Source organism: Sciurus carolinensis, chromosome 11, assembly GCF_902686445.1.
Source record: "Sciurus carolinensis chromosome 11, mSciCar1.2, whole genome shotgun sequence".
In the NCBI taxonomy this organism is placed as follows: domain Eukaryota; kingdom Metazoa; phylum Chordata; class Mammalia; order Rodentia; family Sciuridae; genus Sciurus; species Sciurus carolinensis.
The window spans coordinates 111,553,587-111,575,546 of record NC_062223.1 but is presented as its reverse complement, the minus strand read 5'-3'; the positions used below and the strand labels follow the sequence as shown (position 1 = coordinate 111,575,546).

Below are 21,960 nucleotides of genomic sequence, written 5' to 3'. Positions count from 1 at the left end.
ACAAGGAATATTTCAAATTCCACTTGTAATTTGCATTCATGCTATAGTTTAAATGTGTCCCCCAAGTTCTTGTGTTGGAAACTTGATTTCCTATGAAGTAATGCTGGGAGATAGGACCTAGCAGGAGGTGTTTGGGTATGGGGTACCGTCCTCTTTATGCTATTGTTGAGGGAGTGGTTCATTCATAAAAGGATGAATTTGGCCCTCTTTTGCTCTTTTGCCCTTGTCCTCCCTTTACCCTGCCGCTGTAGGATGATGCAGAAAGAAGGCCCTCACCACATTCCAGTACCTTGATCTTGAAATTCTCAGACTCCAGAATTGCGAGGAAATAAATGTCTGCGTTTTATCAATTATCTAGTCCCAGGTATTGTTATAGCCAGACAAACAGATGACAACAGTTGCTCTTAACTGTGATTTTTCTGTTAATTTCTTTTCTCTTGGGTTCACTAATCTCCTTAGTAGCCGAAGCACACTCATCGATCTGAAATGGCGTGGTGTATTAGGATCATAGTAGTGGAATCTGAAAGCCTTTGTCAAAATTAGTAGTTTACTAGAACTTGAACTCATTTTTGTTAATTAGCAATGCTTAATAGATTTATTACAGTATGATTTGCTCTCTCTTACAATATTATGGAGGAGATAGATTGTCCTCCAGGGGCTAGATGCTCAGGGAAGAAATTCTTGACATTTACAGATAGTTGGTCGTAGTTTTGAACAACTTGGTGTTTGAAGTATTCAGCATCCTGGCACAGCTGGCAACCATTCCTTCCACAAATAGTTTTGGACAGCCTGAGGTATGCCAGGTATGGTACCAGGCACCAGGGAGGCAGTGTTGAAAAAGAAAAACCCAGTCCCTTCACAGAACTTGTAGTACTCAGCTATAAGAAGGCCTGGCCTTTGATTCATTTCCTCACAGAGGGATATGAGGAGACTTGATAAATCAAAATTTGTTATGTGTTTGGAAAGAATTCCCAATACTGCCTTGAAATTGAGTAAATTAATAGCACATGTCAGCCTTTGTTGCCGTTGGGTAGCCTCAGTTAGTACCAAATTTTACTTAGCTATGGGCAAATTGTTTAAATGGTGTTTTCATCTGTAATCCTTCCCCTGCCTTGGAAGTTATAGGGCAATTGATTTCAAATGATCTTTCACATTATCCTTTGAGACTGTTAAATAGGATTGGTTACTGCAGTTGTTTACCAGAAAATTTTGAGTGACATGTGAGAAATAAGATCTGTCTTATATGTAGAGATGGTTTCTCTGTGATGTTCCCTGAACTTGGTGTTGGCCCTTGCCAGAGATCTCTATTTTTACAGCTATGTGCGTCATTGTTGTTTCCAACTGATAGATGCCTGAATGCAAATTCACATCCTTCCTGTTTTAGGACTTGTGGGGCTTGGCTTCAGCAGCTGGATAGACAGCAGGGGAGGTCACTGAGAATAGGATTTTGGACTATTAATTCTTTCCTGTCTCCACACAACATTCTGTGATAAGTTTATTTGCTACAATTGTTGAACCCATGCCAGTCGCTTTAATCTTCAGCCTCGTTGTTTGTAGCCTATTTAGTTTGAAATCCACTCTCCTACCTTAATTTTCAAAACCAATTACTTCTTTGCTTCTACTCTAGTAGTACTGGTCCCTTTTGTTCTTTCATCTTTTACTTCTTTTTTCTGCCCAGTATGAATAGTGACTTCCCAAACTTTTTCTGTGGCCTTCTGTTCCTTTCTGTTTCCTTCTCAACCTCCCTATCCTTTCACTTTTTCTTTTCTCCTTCACTTCCCTTTAGTTTTTAAAAACCATTCTTGTGTCCATTTGCTAAATGTACATTTACTTAGTACCTGTGGTTTGCTTTACACTGTGCTGGGGAATACAGGAGTGAATGAGATAAGCACAGCCCCAGCTTTCATAGCATTCACAATGAACTTACCAATTAATTCAAAGATTGTAGTTGTGAAATATTCTGAGAAGTACTGGTTGATGTAAGAACATGTAATTCAGGGATCTGTTCTAGTTTAAGTGATGAGTGAAGTATTCCTTAAGGAAGTCATTTCCAGCCAAGATTTGAAGGGTGAGTAGGATTTATGAGGTACAGCAGAGAGTGTTCCAGAAAGCAAGTCCCTCTCAGTATTCCAGTCACATTGGTTCATTATATGAATACACCATGCTTCCTTCCACTTCAGTAAGTGTAAGATGCAAGTTACCGTTTTCCTCAATCCCACCTAAACTGATTCTTCACTGTAACCCCCTGTCCTCCCCAGTTCACTGGATTAAAATTTTTTGTGTATTTGATTTCCTTTGAAATAGATCTGAGATTTGTTCTCTCTTCCTTATTTTTGTTTTGAGACTAAGTTCCCAGGTTGTCCTCAAATTTATGATCCTCCTGCCTCAGCCTCCCACTTAACTGGGTTTATAAGTATATACCACTGCACCCAGTGAAGACCCAGTTTTTATCATTTATTCCTTGGCTAAAAAACCTAGATTGCTGATGCACAAGATCCAGACTGTCTTCATTTGGGTCCTACATTATCCTCCTCAGACTTTTCAATTTTCTTTCTCAACACATACCTGTTAGGACCAGCAAGATAATCCTCTTGTTCCCCCCGTAAACCACGCTCATTTTGCCCCTTTTGCCTCTTCCTCTGTTCTCCCTTTAACTTTTATCATCATCTCCAGAAGAAAACCTTTCTTTCCACTTTTTTCCCCCCAGTACTGGGGATCAAACCTAGGGCCTTACACTTTCTAGGCAAGTGCTCTACCACTGAGCCACATCACCAGCCCTCCGAGAAATCTTTTCAACTACTGTGGCCCTCAGTGATCTTTTCCATTCTGAACTAATTGCTCTTGATTAATAATGCTTACTCTCTATTTCATATATGCTATTGTCATTTTCTGACCTAAATTATAAATTTAGGAATGGGGACATGTCTGAAATCAATTTTATGTCCTTCAGTTTAGGATTCACCAAATAGGTACTTAATTAATGCTTTGATGATGCTCACAGATTAATTTGATTTGATTTTATGGATGTAAATTCATTTTTTTAATATCATCTTTTAAAAATCTTTTTAAAATTTTTATTTATTTATATTTTATGTGGTGCTGAGGATCAAACCCAGTACCTTACACTTGCCAGGCAGGCTCTCTACCACTGAGCCATAACCCCTGCCCTGTTAGTTCATTTTTAATGAGGGACTCTGAGTAGTTAATGTTGTCACCCTTCCATCCTACTTGTTGAGTTTAACTGGAATGAACAATAGATACCAATCTAGACTGAAACAGGATTAATTTATTGTAATGAACTCTAGTGCTCCAGGGTTATTTTCTACCAGTTAAATTCTCACATGTATAAAACATGGCAGAAATTCCTTTTAATATTATAGCTATTTGTATAGTTCTTGAACTTTGTCTTATTCAAATAATTTATCTCATTTAATCCTCATCACAACTCTTTTGAGTTAAGTGACATTATGTTCATTTTATATAAATGAAACTGAGGTATCAAAAACATAAATATGGGTCACTCACCTAGGTTCGTGGTAGAACTCAGACCTGAATGTAGACCTCCTGATTTTAAACTCCTTTGCTAATAACCTTATTTTTCCTTAATAAAGAACCAGCCCTGGGCTGGGGTTTTGGCTCAGTGGTAGAGCACTTGCCTAGCATGTGTGAGCCGCTGAGTTCAATTCTCAGCACCACATGTAAATTTAAAAAATGAAAAGATACATCAACAACTTTAAAAAAAGAAAAAGGAAAAAAAAAAGAACCTGTCCTACCAGGTGCTATGGTGCACATCTGTAATCCTAGTAACTCTGGAGGTTGAGGCAGAAGGATCACAAATTCAAGGCCAGCCTCAGTAACTTAGACCCTGTCTCAAAATAAGTAAATAAATAGATAGACAGACAGACAGACAGACTGGGGATGTTGCTCAGAACCCTTGGGTTCAATCCCCAGACCAAAACAAAAACAAAACAAAAAGAACTTGCCCCTGGGAGTTCACTAGTAGAGGACTTACCTAGCATGTGTGAAGTCCTGAGTTCTGTCCCCAGCCCTTGATCATTACCTGACCATTGTCTTGTGGGGGCCTTTATGCTTGTGTTTTAGTTTTCAGCAGCTTCTTCCCAGAAAGGTTGAAAAAGAAGTTAATTTTTTAAAAAATAGGTCAGGATCTCAATGATTTTGCCTTGGCATCTTTCTAAGATCTTAACTTAGAAAGAATTTAAATGGAATTTACTTATGGATAATGTGATGATTGAACCCTAAGCTGACTGATGTAGTTCAGTATTAATTAATTACTACCTGTATCTCCAGTAACCTGTGTACTCAGCACCAAATATCAATGATCAGACATATTGTATGCCTGACTTTTTCTAGTTAAGTATTGAAATGCCATACTGAGGCCTACCCCTGTGTTGAGACCATAAGAGTCTCTGCCTCTTGTTGGTTCTGATTACAGAGACATAGTATTTGTAGAGTTTAAAAACTTGTTTTGTGTTCTTACAGTGATTGGGAGCTACAGAGTGGGTGTTCAGACAAAAAAGGCTACTTCCTGAAGTGTTTATGCAAAGGATCATTTTTAGAGAGTTATGTGCAATGGAATTGGGTCTGACGTCAGTTCTCAGTGCGTTTTCTCTCCCTTGGAGGAATAGCTCATATGTACAGACAGATGTGAGACTTATGTCTCTTTTACCTATAAATAATGTTGGGAGAGAGTGAGAACATCACTGTGAGGTAGAAGCTGAGGAAAAAAAAAACAGCTGTTGTAAGCAAGAAATGACCAAGTTTCTGCCCCAGTCCTTTTATTTTGGTACTGATGATTGAACCCAGGATGCTTTACCAACTAAGCTATATCCAAGCCTTTCTTTATGTTTTATTTTGAGACAGGGTCTTGATAAGTTGCTGAAGATGTCACTGAACTATTGTGGCTGGCCTCAAACTTGGGATCCTCTTCCCTCAGTCTCCCCAGTTGCTGGGGTTACAGGGGTGTGCCCCCACACCCAGCTTTGAGTTTCTCCTGAATGCACTTTTTTAAACCTTAAATCATGTATAACCTATAAACCTAAATGTGCAAAAAATATAAATGTATGGTAAATCAATAATTTTTTAAAATTATATATTTTTAATATTTTTATTACTTGTTGATGGGCCTTTATTTTAGCTATTTATTTATATGTGGTGCTGAGAATTGAACCCAGTGCCTCACACATGCTAGGCAAATGCTCTACCACTGAGTCACAACCCCAGCCCCTAAATCAATAATTTTTTTTTCTAAATCAATAATTTGATAACAGTAAAGCAGGTACCTGTGTGACCATCACTGAGGTCAAATAATAGAACATTGTTAGCCTCTAAAAACTCCCCTAGTAGTTCCTTTTGATCATTCCACACCACACTTTCAGAGGCCGTCTGCTGACTTTAATGGTAATAATTTTATGCTTTTATCTTTTGATTTACTACTTCATTATGCATCCCTAAATGATTTAGTTGGTTTTGCCTGAATCATACTGTATTTATTCTTTTGTCTCCCTCTTTCATTCATTATTTTAATAATCATACTTGTTATTGCATATGGCCATCCTTTTTCTTAGCATGTAGTTTTTTTATTGTACTAAAAATTATTTATTATTTTACTATTGATGAATGATTGTTTTCAGTCTGGGTCAGCTACGGGTAATATCACTTTGAACATTGTCGAACTTGTCTTTTGGAGTAAGCATTTCTATTGGCTATACTTGAGCTCAAACGATATGAAATTACCGTTTTTGTGGATTAAACATTATATATTGATGATTTCATATGGTGTGATCTAATGTCTAGAGTTAGGTATTAAATAATTTCCTATTTAAATAAGCATTCAATTTTAGGAAATAAGCATTCAATTTTAGTAGGTTCTGCCAAATAGATTTTTATAGACTTTTCTCCTGCCAGCGATGTATATGTAATTGTTGCTGCACATTCTGGCCAGTTATTCTGTTCAAGTCATTTGCTGATTTTTTAATAGAATGGTTGGCCTTGGTCTTGTTGTGTAGCAAAAGTTCTTATATATTCTAGAAATAAGTCCTTGATGGTTAAATGTTGCATATATCTGCTCCTGTCCTATGCTCATCTTTTCTCTTTCTTTTTTTTTTTTTTCTTTTTGGGCGGGGGTAGAAACCTGTCAGAATAGAAAGTGGATTTGACACTTTGCAAATGCTTGAGGTATGCTTTTTCTTCCCAGTAGTTGTATTAAAGTGTTGGTTATCATGGAACCACTTCTGGTTTGACATTCATGTTTTGCGATGTAGGGTCTTCACACTTGAATATTCATAGTCCTTTGGGGGATTACTTTTCTGACATTGTGGTGAACTCTTCATTCAGAGAGCCAGGGATTAGGGTTGAATATTCCAGGATCAGCTGGTTAAAATTGGAGGTCTTGGTGTGGGAGCTGTGATGTTAGGAAAACCTTTGCTCATGGTTCTCCTGCCAGAAAAATATAGGAATCAGTATACGTATATTCGACTGTCCGTTGGGAGCAACAGAAAGAGACAGGACTTTTCAGGGGCACTGATGTACTTGCAATGACATTAGGGTTGGTGTTCATGGTTGCATACAGAATGAACAGACAATAACTACTTTCTGTATTAGTAGTGTATGATGAGGCTGTATATATATCGAGGAATTTTGGGGTTGAACATGAACAATGTCGAGTTTCATAGTCTCTTCTCTGAAGATGTTTTCCAGGAAGACCCTCTGAAGCTTTTCTCACCCCCCAAATGTCCTTACGCTCCCCTTTTGAAAATTCAGTTTGGAAGCTCTGCACCATTCCACTTTCAGAAGGGTCTATGTTCAAAGCTGGTGTTATGCCCTGTGAAACTGTGCTCACCATGCCATCACCAGGCTTTTATTTCATTCACGGGCTTGTAGGCTGCTCCCTCCCGGGGCTGGTTAGATGATTCCTGACAATATCTCACAGACCCTTGGGATTGAGGGGCAATTTTCTGGTCAAGAAGACAAACCATTGTGTGATTGCAGATTGGCAAGACATTTCTGCATCTTGAGTTGGTTTGACGGGCCACTGGAAAACTCCCACCAGGTAAGTTTCTGGGTGCAACAGAGTCGTAATGCAGCAGCCAAGCAGGTGGGGCCTGGCAGTGGGAGTGAGCACAGAACTACTCTCCTTTCTTGTCACGTCCATTCTGTCCTCTGTCCAACATGCTGAGTGAATGACTCACTCCATTCTTCATGAGCCACCAGAGGAGCCACACATATCCCATGATTCAGCTGTCTCCTTTGCAGATTTGTGTGTTAGTAGGGGAAACCCGAAAGATGGAATGTAATGTGTCCCAATTCAATGATCACTTAAGCCCCGACGCTGCACTGCATGCTCTGCTGAGCTGAGCGCTCACCATACATCTCTCTGTGTGGCTGCTAGGCCTCTAGGCTAGTTTCCTGAATCTGAAGAGAAGCCGGGCATTTACAGTCCTTGAGGATTGGGGTCATAGTGCAAATCCACTGGTGCCAGTGGTCAGCTTGTTGAGCCACGTCTTCGCAGGCACTACTCAGTCCCAGCCTTCTTAAGGGTACCTTTTGATGAACAAATATTCCCAATTTTAATGTCAGGTTTATTCATCCTATCTTTTTATAATTAATGTTTTATTATGTTGTCTAGAAAAACCTTTTACCTTAAGATCTTGAAGATATTCTCTTATATTATTTCCAAAAGGTTTGATTTTGTTTTTCCTCTTTTAAGTCTACAGGTCCATATGAAGTTGATTTTTGTGTGTGGAATGAGGTTGAAGTTAGGTTCCATTTTTCCCCTAATTAATATTCAGTTATGCCAGCACCAGTTCATGGAAGGACTGTCCTGTCCCCATTGCTTTGTGGCATTCATCTTCCATAAATTGGGATTCATATGCGCCTGCATCTATACTAGGCTCTCTATTCTGTTTCATTGGTCTGTTGATCTAGTCCTGAATCCTTAACTCACTGTTGTAATTACTATAGCTTTATGGTAAGAAAGCCTCTCATCTTTCCCCACGTTCTTCAAACAAGTTTAATCCCATATAATTCCGAGACATTTTCCTTTTTTAAACAAAATCTACACAGGAAACGTGATTTTAAAATAGAAACAATAACTTAAATGCCCTGTCTTGACTATATGGAAAGTCTGTGGCATCTTTGCTGAGTCTGACAGGAAGGCTGCCAACATGACTCTGAGAGGGAGGAGGTTAAGAGGACTCTCTTCCCAGGACCTTGGCATTGTGAGTCATCCTGTGCCTATCCCCTGGGACATAAGGCAGACCTCCTTCCTGGTAGGTGAGCACAGTCTAGGAGTGACCAAGTTCACCTTCTTTTTCCTGAGTGCAGATGTGCCACTGTAACCTGCCAGCCTGCGAGTGCTGCTCCATATCCTACTCTGCAGTCAGAGTCAGTGCAGGCTGTGAGCTGCATCCACCAACTGATGGCAAGGGCTGCCCCTCCCCTGCTACTTTATGACCTGCACACAGACCATACACCCTGCAACACACCATCTCTCTGTACACGGTAGTTATGAAGTGAGTGGACCTTGGTCCCCAGCAGTGCACCCAGATCCACTCACTGAACTGATATGTAGGCAGGGGCCTGCCTCAGCTGCTGCTGTCATCTGAAGCCATGTTGTTCTGCTTATAGTATATGGAGGAATACAGCCAGAGATTGCCCCCACACCCCTTTTTTGTAATACTGGGGATTAAACCCAGAGACACTTTACCACTAAGCTACATCCCTAGCTCTTTTTATTTTTTATTTTGAGACAGGGTCTTGTAAAGTTGCTAAATTGCTGAGTCTGGCCTGGAACTTGTGATCCTCCTGCCTTAGCTCCTGAGTCAACTAGGATTATAGGTGTGTGTCACTGTGCCCCGCTCAGAGATCACTTTGTGTGTGTGTGTGTGTATACTGTGGATTGAACTCAGAGGCATTCAACTACTGAGCCACATCCCCAACTCCCTTTGTATTTTATTTAGAGATAGGGTTTCATTGAGTTACTTAGCACCTTGCCGTTGCCGAGGCTGCCTTTGAATTCAAGATCCTCCTGCCCCAGCCTCCTGAACCACTGGGATTTACAGGCGCACACCACTGCGCCCAGCTTCAGAGATCACTTTTGATGACAAGATGCTGCTGCTGGCCCATGGTCAAGTCTTGGGTATTAAGGCCAAAGTGCCTGTGGCCTAGGGGAGTCTCCCAAGGATCCCTGGCCTTCAAGGCTCACTCCTTTCAGATCAGAAGCTGAGGCAAAGACTGGGGAAGGAAGATTTGGGCTGGCCCCAACCCCATCTGGCCAGCAAGCTGCTCCTATGATGTTACCCTCTTGTTCTTTTGTGCTGAGACTCGAACTCAGTGCCTTAAGAGTCCCTTGGCTATTCTTATTCTTCTGCATTTCCACGTACATTTTAGAAATTAGCTTGTAAAGTTTCACAAATCTGTGGGAATTTTGATTGTTTGTAATCTATCAGTTTATTTAAAATTGACATCTTTATAATAATTTTAATCTAGGAATAAGGTATATAATAAGACCAACATTATTGCTTGTAAAGCATTTTTTGAGGTAATATTTGCTATTTCAATGTTTTTTTATTGTGGTATGTAACAAAACTTACCATTTTAACCTTTTTAAGTGTATGATTCAGTGATTTTTAGTACATTCATCTAATATTGTGCAACTATCACCAATATCTAATTTTAGAATGTTTTCATTACCTTTCTTCCCCCATTAAATTGTCATTCCTTCAGTCCCCAGTCCTTTCTGTCTTGGAGGATTTGTTCTGCACCTTTCATATAAATGGAATAATTTAATATTGGCCTTTGGAGTCTGACTTCACTTACAAGTGTAATGTTTTTAAAGTTCATCTATTGTGTATTATGTATCAGAATTTCATTCCTTTTTTAAAAAATTATTTTTCGATGTTGATGGACCTTTATTTATTCATTTATTTATATGTTGTGCTGAGACTTGAACCCAGTGCCTCACACATGCTAGGCAAGTGCTCTACCACTGAGCCACAACCCCAGCCCAATTTCATTCCTTTCTATGGGAATACTATTATATGGATATCTCACATTTTAATTATATGTATACACCACATAAATTCATCAATTGATGGTCATTTGTCAATGAAATTCCATAACTTTTTAATAGATCACTATCCCATCTTTTATTAGATGTACTGCAAGGCATATATTTTCAAATCCTTGTAAATTATATTGTTATACAATTTATTTAGTTTATTGCTGTTATACAGGAATATATGATATTGATTTTTACATCCTGTAAGTCTAAAGTTTAATAAACTCTATTAATAATTCCAGAAATTTTCTGGGTGCAGTGGCATGTGCTGTACCCCTAGCTTTTCAGGAGCCTGGAGCAGGAGGATCACTTGAGCCCAGGAGTTCAAGACCACCTGGGGCAACATAGAGAGACTCTGTCTCAAATCCAAAAATACTCTTTAGATTCTTCTGGACTTTATATTTAACAGTCATATCATAATGAATGAGTTTTGTTTCTTCTTATTTTTTTCTGCCAGTTGCTTCTTTCTTTAAAAGAAGACGGGGTAATGCCGCCTAGAACCTCGTTATGATGTTGAGCAGAGTTGTGATAGCAAGTAGTCATGACTTTTCCTGATCCCAAAGGAAAAGCTTCTACTCTTCACCATTAAATATGAGATTTGCTATAGATCTATTTGTGTTTTAGGTGGTCTGTATTTTAACTGAAGGCTAACAAATGAAAAGGGCTTTCTGGTGTCAGTTTTTGTATGTTTTTGTGGTTCTAGGGATTGAACCCAGGTTCTTGAATGTGCTGAGCAAACATTTTATCACAGAGCTACACTACATCACCAACTCTGGTTTTAATTTTTAAGGAAAATTTAGATGAGCCCCTTAGAACACTTTGCCTTTGATTCAGTCATTTTTTTCAATCTTGAGGTATGGCTTTTGAAGTCATACTGACCTAGTTCCAAATATGGCTCTGCTATATGCTCATATGATTTTTTTGAGGGATGTAGATCCTTTTAGAGCAGAAACTGTCTTATTTGTTTGTTTCTGCATCCTTAGTTCTAACTTAATGTCCAGTACATCACAGGGACTTAACCTATGTATGTTAACAATACGAATATGTGGTGTATACATATAATTAAAATGTGAGATATCCATATTGCCTGAGTCTTGACTACCTTATTTATAAAATTGGAATAATTCCTTATAGACTTTGTTATGATTATTTAAGAATAATATATATAACATAGTTGGCATGTTAAAAGCATTGAAAATATTAGTTTCCTTGAGATTTTCTTTTATCTGATTACATTAGTAATCTGTTTTTCCATCTTTAGGTTTTATTTAACCTCCTAGAAACCTTTTTTAAAAACTTTTTTAAAAATTAAAATGTTTAAAACATTCTTCTGTGGTTGCTAAATATTCTGATGGCTTGGAGATGAGAGGGAGAATTTGATTCTAATTTGAAATGAACTTTTTAAGCACAGAAGGATTCTGCAGATGGCATAGTATGTTCCATTGAATTAGTCAATTTTGTGAAAAACATAGTACCAACATGATTTTAAATGAATGTATTAATATTCTACTATGAGTTCTGGTGTATCCTTGTTGTAAGCAACTAAATGACTCTAGTTCTGCTACTGTTACATATTTTTCATAATATTCTTCACCCATGAAGTTCTGCTATCTCAGTTGTACTGAACTTTTGCTGCAGGGACAGTTCTGATGTCTCTGTCAATTATGTTGACTTGGGCTGGGGAGATAACTCAGTAGGTAGAGTGCTTGCCTTGCAAGCACAAGGCCCTGTGTTTGATCCCCAGCACCGCAAAAAACAAAAATTATGTTGACTTTTTTTTTTTTTTTCCCAAATAATTTCTTTTATTTCAAAGACTGACATAGAAAATTTCAGAAGATTAAATTTGAGAAAATTCTCTAATAATACTAATAATAATTCTCTAATCATAAAAATTCTCTAATAAACAGTGGGCTGGGAATGAGATGGTGAAATAATGTATAACACCTGAATACTAGAAAATTCCCATGTTCTCTTTTTTTTTTTTTTTTTAGATTTTTTTTTTATTGTAAACAAATGGGATACATGTTGTTTCTCTGTTTGTACATGGTGTAAAGGCATACCATTTGTGTAATCATAAATTGACATAGGGTAATGTTGTTTGATTCATTCTGCCATTTTTTCCCTTCCCCCCCTCCCCTCCCACCCTTCCCCTCCATCTATACAGTCCTTCCTTCCTCCATTCCTGCCCCCCTCCCTAAACCCAACTCCAACCCCAACACTAACCCTTCCCACCCCCCATTATGTGTCATCATCCACTTATTAGCGATATCATTCTTCCTTTGGTTTTTTGAGATTGGCTTATCTCACTTAGCATGATATTCTCCAGTTTCATCCATTTGCCTGCAAATGCCATAATTTTATCGTTCTTTATGGCTGAGTAATATTCCATTGTATATATACCACATTTTCTTTATCCATTCATCAATTGAAGGACATCTAGGTTGGTTCCACAATCTGGCTATTGTGAACTGAGCAGCTATGAACATTGATGTGGCTGTATCTCTGTAATATGCTGATTTTAAGTCCTTTGGGTATAGGCCAAGGAGTGGGATAGCTGGGTCAAATGGTGTTTCCATTCCAAGTTTTCTAAGGAATCTCCACACTGCTTTCCAGAGTGGCTGCACTAATTTGCAGCCCCACCAGCAATGTAAGAGTGTACCTTTCTCCCCACATCCTCGCCAACACCTGTTGTTGCTTGTATTCTTGATAATTGCCATTCTAATTGGGGTGAGATGGAATCTTAGGGTGGTTTTGATTTGCATTTCTCTTATTACTAGAGATGTTGAACATTTTTCCATATGTTTGTTGATTGCTTGTATATCTTCTTCTGTGAAGTGTCTATTCATTTCCTTAGCCCATTTGTCAGTTGGATTATTTACATTCTTGGTGTAGAGTTTTTTGAGTTCTTTATAGATTCTGGAGATTAGCGCTCTATCTGAAGTATGATTGGCAAAGATTTTCTCCCACTCTGTAGGCTCTTTCTTTGCATTGCTGATAGTTTCCTTTGCTGAGAGAAAGCTTTTTAGTTTGAATCTATCCCAGTTATTAATTCTTGCTTTTATTTCTTGTGCTATGGGAGTCCTGTTGAGGAAGTCTGGTCCTAAGCCGACATGTTGAAGCTCTGGACCTACTTTTTCTTCTATAAGATGCAAGGTCTCTGGTCTGATTCCGAGATCCTTAATCCATTTTGAGTTTAGTTTCGTGCATGGTGAGAGATATGGGTTTAGTTTCATTCTGTTGCATATGGATTTCCAATTCTCCCAGCACCATTTGTTGAAGAGGCTACTTTTCTCCATTGCATATTTTTGGCCCCTTTGTCTAGTATGAGAAAATTGTATTTATTTGGGTTTGTGTCCATGTCCTCTATTCTGTACCATTGATCCACCTTTCTATTTTGGTACCAATACCATGCCATTTTTGTTACTATTGCTTTGTAGTAGAGTTGAAGATCTGGTATTGCGATACCCCCTGCTTCACTCTTTCTGCCAAGGATTGCTTTAGATATTCTGGGTTTTTTATTCTTCCAGATGAATTTCATAATTGCTTGCTCTATTTCTGTAAGGTACATCATTGGGATTTTAATTGGAATTGCATTGAATCTGTATAGCACTTTTGGTAGTATGGCCATTTTGACAATATTAATTCTTCCTATCCAAGAACATGGGAGATCTTTCCATCTTCTAAGGTTTTCTTTCATTTCTTTCTTTAGTGTTCTGTAGTTCTCATTGTAGAGGTCTTTCACCTCTTTTGTGAGATTGATTCCCAAATACTTTATTTTTTTCGAAGCTATTGTGAATGGGGTAGTTTTCCTAATTTCTCTTTCTGAAGATTCATCGCTTATATATAAAAATGCCTTAGATTTATGTGCATTGATCTTATATCCCACTACTTTACTGAATTCACTTATGAGATCTAAAAGTTTTCTGGTGGAATTTCCTGGTTCCTCTAAATATACCATCATATCATCAGCAAATAGGGATAGTTTGAGTTCTTCTTTTCCTATTCGTATCCCTTTAATTTCTTTGGTCTGTCTAATTGCTCTGGCTAGAGTTTCAAGGACGATATTGAATAGAAGTGGTGAAAGAGGGCATCCCTGCCTTGTTCCAGTTTTTAGAGGGAATGCTTTCAGTTTTTCACCATTTAGAATGATATTAGCCATGGGTTTAGCGTAGATGGCCTTTACAATGTTAAGGAATGTTCCCTCTATCCCTATTTTTTCTAGTGTTTTGAGCATGAAGGGGTGCTGTATTTTATCAAATGCTTTTTCTGCATCTATTGAAATAATCATGTGATTCTTGACTTTAAGTCTATTGATATGGTGAATGACATTTATTGATTTCCTGATGTTGAACCAACCTTGCATCCCTGGGATGAAACCCACTTGATCATGGTGCACTATCTTTTTAATATGTTTTTGTATGCGATTTGCTAAAATTTTGTTTAGAATTTTTGCGTCGATGTTCATTAAGGATATTGGTCTGAAATTTTCTTTCCTCTATGTGTCTCTGTCTGGTTTAGGAATCAGGGTAATATTGGCTTCATAGAATGAGTTTGGGAGAGTTCCCTCCTCTTCTATTTTCTGGAATACTTTGAGAAGTATTGGAATGAGTTCTTCTTTAAAAGTTTTGTAGAACTCGGCTGAGAACCCATCTGGTCCTGGACTTTTCTTTGTTGGAAGGCTTTTGATGACTTCTTCTATTTCATTATTTGAAATTGGTCTATTTAAATTGTGTATGTCCTCCTCGTTCAGTTTAGGCAATTCATATGTCTCTAGAAACCTGTTGATGTCTTCGAAATTTTCTATTTTGTTGGAGTATAGATTTTCAAAATAGCTTCTAATTATGTTTTGTATTTCAGTCGTGTCTGTTGTGATATTTCCTTGTTCATTCCGAATTTTAGTGATTTGGGTTTTCTCTCGTCTTCTCTTTGTTAGTGTGGCTAAAGGTTTATCAATTTTGTTTATTTTTTCGAAGAACCAACTATTTATTTTGTCAATTTTTTGTATTGTTTCTTTCGTTTCAATTTCGTTGATTTCAGCTCTCAGTTTAACTATTTCCTGTCTTCTACTACTTTTGGTGTTGGTCTGTTCTTCTTTTTCTAGGGCTTTGAGCTGTAGTGTTAGGTCATTTATTTTTTGAGTTTTACTTCTTTTATTAAATGTTATGTTGACTTTTTGAAGGAGACAATACACATGATATTGCTGTACCATCTGTGAGGTACAGTATATCCTCCATAGCTCTCTCAGAAGAGTCAGGACTTCCTCACATATTAACATCTGAGTTTAGTCATGCCCTTTTCATCTCTGAAACAGAGGCGATGGACTGGAATGGGGCAATAGTGAATTGAAAGGAGCTTCTAGAAAGAAGTAACTTGTACATTCATGGTGTCTTCAAAAGTGTCTATGGGAGTAAAGGGACTTAAGAAACCAAACTAGAATCAGACCACCCAAAGCTTACATACATGTTTTCCCACTCTCCAGGAATCTAAATAATACCCTGCCACTCCTATTTAAGTGGAGAAAGCACAGGTAACATTGTCTGAGGGCCTAATTGTTCATTCCTCTAAAACCCTGTGGAAATTCTTAGGATTGTAATTGATCTTTCAGGGATCTTTGCAATTACTGATGAAGAGTTGGCTTTTCTCCATTTCAGATTGACATCAGCAAATGTCATTATTTAGTGGATTTGGACACCATGAGAGAAACACCCCGGGAGCCGAAATATTCATCCAATCGAGAAGAATGGATCAGCTTGGCCCACAGACCTTTCCTTGATGCTTCTAGGTATGTGGCTTTAATCCTAAGAGATGTACTAAGACCAGTAAGGGTGAAAAATGGATTCTAGGATTGAATAACTTACAGTCCTGACTGACTCTAGTAGCTATCATTTCCTTTTTTTTTTTTTTTTTTAATGTTTTTATTGTTTCCTGAGAAATCTAAGAATGCTCTCATTTTCAAGGCACCTGTATGCAAAGTATACTGAATTATCATTCAGATGAAAGCCTTCTAAGTAATAAAGGTAGGTCTACTGTGGAAAACTCAAATCAGTGTACAATATTGATAATTTTAGGGAACCAATTTCACCTACTTAAACTGAGAGTATTCTGATACCATTAGGAAGATTGACTATGTCCCTTGAGAGGCTAGAGTTTCATGTCCATAATTTTCAGTTTCAAAGCTCACAGCATTGGGATAGGTCTTATTAGATCTTAAATCTTAAATAGAGAGACCAAATAGACCAGGGCTTGTTTGGCTCTTCAGAAAGGTCTCAGAATGAATGATAGGGGATCAGGAGATTCTGGTGTAGGAGTGAAGGGGAGGGTGATTTGGTGGAATGAGGGTGTCTTATTGTTTGGAGATGGGCAGCAGAAACATGATAATATAATAAAGATATAAATTATATGGTATATTAGAATATGATAAATGCTAAGGAAAAAGATTAGGAAGTTCAAAGGACCAAGAGTCCTTCACTAGAGCTAAAGGGTATACCTTTAGCTGCATGGTCGCAGTTGGCCTCACTGAAAAGATGATGTTTGAACAAAGTCTTGAAAGAGGGGAGGAAGTGAGGCATGTGGGTACTTGGTGGAGGAGCTCTGAAAAGACTTTGGCATAAGGAAGCAACAACAGGAGGCTAGTGAGGCTGGAACTGAGCAGGAGTGGAAAATGACAGGCTCTGTGGCCATGGCGTGGGAGAGTGTGAGAGTGAAGGTTATGAGATTTGTTGCCTGTTCAAAGGCATCTATTCTTAATGAAATGAGGAACCACCAAGAGCAGAAACAATATAGCCTCTGTTTTGAAAAGATCATTTTTACTATGCCAAGAACAATTAGTAGGGAATAACAATGAAAAACAGGGAGACCATTGAGGCGACTATTATAATTGTCCAGGCAAGAGATGAGGGTGGTTCAGGTTAAGGCGAGGGCAATGGTGATTCTGAGATCCTTAGAGTAAGGATATGCAGAAATACACTGATTTCAAGGTGTAAGAGAAAAGAATCAACAGGTATGTTTGTATATGAATAAAAACGATCTTTTGTAAAACTAAAAACTGATGATGTAGGAGAAAGGAAAAAAATTGCTTGAGCAATACCCTTGAGTTAGGTAGTAAGTAAGTAAAGGATTTACCTTAGATAGACACACAGATCATCTATACACAACCCTGTTCAGTTGAATTTTCTATAATGATGAAAATGTTCTACATCTGCACTAATACCATAACTACAAACCACATGTGACTGGTAAGCATTTAAAATGTGGCTAGAATGATTGAGGAACTGAATTTTAAATTTTGTTCGATCTTAAATTAAATTTAAATAGGCACACATAGCACTCTACTGGATAGTGCAGAATAGCAGGCAGCACTTAGGTATGATGATGAGAATTTGAAAGTTCTCTTCCTGATAACCTCAGTTTTACCAATGAAGTAGGAAGTGGGACTATCAGCTGAGAAGAAAGTGTACAGTATGAAGTGTTGGAGACTTGAGGAGAGAAGTTGTAAATTAATTCAAAGTGAGAGATTAAAAAGAGCTAGAGAAATATGGGTATAATTGGAGAAGAGAATCAAGAACACATTTGAGTTTTAAATGGAGCACTTGACTTGCTTTTTGTTTCTCTAGCTATGTATAGCTGTAGCCACACTGGTAAGGCACAGAATAGGTAAATTTAACCGTGGCTAATTTTTTAAAATACAACTTCATTGAAGTAAAATATATATATAAGTCATACAACTCATCCATTTTTAGTGTACAACTAAATAATTAGTAAATTCACCAAATTGTATAATCATTATCACAATTGGTTTTATTATTTTAAAAACAATTTTATTTACTTTTATCTTTTTGTGGTGCAGCGTGTTAGACTCAGGGATTTGCATAGGTTAGGCAAGTGCTCTACTGCTGAATTATAGCCTCAGTCCTAAAATTCAATTTAAGAACATTTCCATCACCCAGTAAGATCCTTTATTCCCACTCCCAACTCCAGGAATCCATTGGCTTTTCTGTATTTTTTTTTTCCCCATGGATGCTGGGGAGGGAATCCAGGGCCTTGCATATCCCAGGCAAGTGCTCTACCATTGAGCTATATCCCCAGGCCCTATTCAGCATGTTTTTGAAGTCCATTCACGTTATAACATATATCATCAATTTTCCCTTTTTAGTGCTAAATCTTATTATTATTTACTTCTAAATCATATGAATATACAAGTTGATGGAGATTTAGATTGTTTCCATTTCTTGGCTGTTATGAATAATGCTGCTGTTATGAATAATATGTGCACAGCTCTGTATATGGGGTTGGATTTTAGTCAAGAAAATTTAACAAGCAGGTGTGGTAGTGCACACCTGTAGTCCCAGACACTTGGAAAACTGAGGAAGGAGGATCACAAGTTCAAGGCCAGCCTTGGCAACTTAGTGAGATCCTGTCTAAAAATAATTTAATAATTTTTTAAAAAGGGCTGGGAATATAGTTCAGTGGTAAAGTGCTCCTGGGTTCAATCCCTAGGATTGCAAAAAAAAAAAAAAAAAAAAAATTAACAAAGTGTGAGAGGGACACAGAAGTTGATTTATGCAGGGAAATGATTTAATGAGTGACTGTTGCTTTTACTTGGCAGCAAGGGATGTGGTAGATGGTATTTGGTAGGTAAGAGACAATGAAAAATGTTGGGATGTCAAGTAGTCAAAACAAATTGGGGTGGCAACAGGAGTAAGCTGGAAGAGTGATGCAGCAATGATGGTGTGAAGGTCTGTGCCTCACCTGTGTTCTTGGTGTCTGGCTTGTTATTTGCTACTTGGGAGAGGTAGGTGCCTTCAGTTTTGAGTTGAGACCTGAGTTTAGAAAGATTGCTAGCTTTGAGGGAATAGCAACTCCCAAGCAACCTTCTGGTGAACTGAGGGATACCTTCAGAGGAGTTTCACTTCTCATAAATTGTGCTCAGGGCATTATTTTCATGACCTGTGCTGAAATCATTCGGGTTGCAACTTGAAGAGGCAAAGTATACATGGAGGTGAACAGATCACAGTGAACATAGCATGGGGTTTGAACCTGTGAATTTACTCCTCGGCACTTGCTGCTAGTACCTCTCTGATTCCTGTTTTCCTCATTAGCTTAACAGAGTTAACAATATTTTATCTATTTTTATGGACTTGTTGTAAGGATTAAATGAGAGAGGATATATGAAAGTGCTTTTAAATTCTAAAGTATTATAGAAATGTCAGATCTTTCAGTTAATTAGCAAGCTACCCAGGGTTTCAAAATTATGTTGATTTTCTTTACATTTATCTTCCTCCACTTTTCCTGGTATTTATTGATTTAACTGCAGAAACAGCAGGATCCTACAGCCCACTGCCACAGCAATTTTTATTGCCAGTCCCATGACATCTCATGTTGCTGATTTTGGGCTGATTAAGTTAGATGGTACTGTCAGAGTCTGTAAACCTCAGAGCTGTCACATTGAGCTTATGTGTGCAGAGCTTTGGGGCACATGATCCTGAAATGCCTTAAACCTATTCACTAGGGCTGTTACATTTTCTCTGTCCTCTTGAAATGATGGCTTTGTACTTGAGCAATTTACATAACAAGGAGAAATAATGGTACCTTCTAGATGAAATGGTCACTCTTGTTTTAGACTCTGCTTTCTTTATGTTCATTTCTTTGACATAATTTCTTCTTTTTTTCTGTTGTTCATCCATATGTCTATTCATCATCCATCCAGTCAACAGATGTTTATTATATACTGTCAGGTTCTATGATGGATCACAGGTAGATAGTGATGATCAGTACACACTAAGCTCTTGTCCTCTTGAACCCTATAATATAATGAGAAAGTTGGCATTAGACAGATAGTCATATAAATCAACATGGAATTATCAAATGTGTTAAATGCTTTAAAGGAATGTACTGGTGCTGTGGGAGGAGTGAGCAACAGGGAGGTGCCGGAGTCTCTTGTTAAGTTCTTAAGCCAGCTGGTTAAGCAGGTTTGGAAATCAGAAAGTCTTCACTGAGTATCTATAATGCCTTTGCCACAGAGCTAGATTTTTTTTTTCTTTTTCTTTTTTTTTTTTTTTTTTTGGTACTGGGAATTAAACCTAGGGGCACTTAACCACTGAGCTACAACCTCAACCCCTTTTATTTTTTATTTGACACAGGGTCTTGCTGAGTTGCTTAGGGCCTTGCTAAATTGCTGAGGCTGGTCTCCAATTTGTGCTCCTCCTGCTTCAGCCTCCTGAACTGCTAAGATAACAGGCATGTGTGCCACCACACCTGGCAGAGCTAGATTCTTAAAAGAATGTAAAAGAGATAATTATAGACACACTTCATGCATGAACAGCATAACTTTTGTGGGAGCACCTACACATATGAAAGCAATTTTAAAATAGTGTTCAAAACCAGATTTAGTGGCATACGCCTATAATTCTAGCTACTCAGGAGGCTGAGGCAGGAGAACTGCAAGTTTGAGGGCAGTCTGGGCAACTTAGATCCTGCCTCAAAATAAATTTTAAAAAAGATCTGGGGATCTAGCTCTGGGTCCAGTCCCCAGTACCAAAAAAAAAATAGGAAAGAAAGAAGGAAAATAGTACTCAGTACTCAGACCATAGAGATGCCAAATTATGTGCAAAGAGGGACAAAGGAGATTAGAGAACACCAAGAAGGCTTCCTGAAGGAGATGGTACTTAAGCTGAGACATAAAGGAAAGTAGGATTAAATAAGTATTGGTAAAGAGGGAAGACTCACTTATTTAATTCAAGGAGAGGAAATCATGAGTATAAATGGATGTAAAGAAGCAAGACGGACCCTTGAGGATCAGTTTAATATACCTCTTTTACTGGTTTGAATTTGCTTTTGTGTAAACTGTAGTATATCATCCAAATCAGAACTCTTTTGAAAATAAGAGGAGCCCTGTCTTGGGCAGATAGATATAGATGATTATTCTGCTTTAATGTGACAGAGGAAAGAGGCTTGTCCCAAAAAGGAGTGGGAGAATGAAGCATGGAGGTAGAGTTTCTTTGCCCTATAGTCTATTCTTACTATGTGGATCTGACCATAATTTGTTTACTTGTTTTTTTCCTTAATTTTTTTATTGGTTATAATTATACATAATAATGGAATTTGATATTATATATTCACATATGCACGTGATATAACAATATAATTGGGCCAGTATCATTTGCTGGTATTTCCCACTTCCTCTTCCTCCTTCCTTCTCCCAGGTTTACTTGATTTTTTTTGTTGATATCACTTGTTGTTAGAGCCTAGATTGTCTGAAAGGGAAGCAGGCAGCTAGAAGACAGTTGCCAGTACATTAAAAAAAAAAAAGTTAAAATCCTACACTCAAGTGTGTGTTATTGAAGATTTCTTGCCAGGGAGAAGCAACCTAAAGATTATTAGGGCAGTTTTATGTTTGGGGCAGATTTAGGAATTCCAGACATCAGTGAATATGTGAAGAAGCTTGGATTTTTGTGGTTGTTGAAATTATTGTAAGATAAGAAGATCTTTGCTGTTGAACTCACGGAGAGTAAGCTAAAGGTAAAGTAAAGCTACAGGGTATTCACCCATTTGGGAGAATGACAGCCCAGCTTCTCCTCCACTTCTTTTCCTAATTGGCTTCTTTGCTTTACCAGAGGCCTAGGAGGGACCTGAGCTTGAAAGAAGATCTAGGGATTAGATCTCAAAAATTAGTTTCTAGTCTCCATTCATACATAGCTGGTTCCAAAGCCACACCTTCCTCTTTCTGAGTTTGCTGTGTCTGTGTCTGGCTAATTTTATCAAGAATTATCAGATTCCTAGAATATGGGGTCTAAACTAGTTGGTAGTATCACTTTTTATACCAGACATATTTGTCACTCTGTGGCCATCTCGTATTACATACTTCTAAAATAAGAGAGGATTTT

General features: G+C 37.9%; 1 protein-coding gene across 1 annotated transcript in view; it reads left to right on the top strand.

Annotated features, from left to right (window-relative positions):
• Positions 1 to 21,960, top strand: part of Alg9 (ALG9 alpha-1,2-mannosyltransferase) — an 86,648-nt gene that overhangs the window by 52,650 nt on the left and 12,038 nt on the right. Inside the window, 1 exon segment of the mRNA XM_047516207.1 lies at positions 15,730 to 15,860. Coding sequence (XP_047372163.1) covers positions 15,730 to 15,860 — 131 coding nt within the window.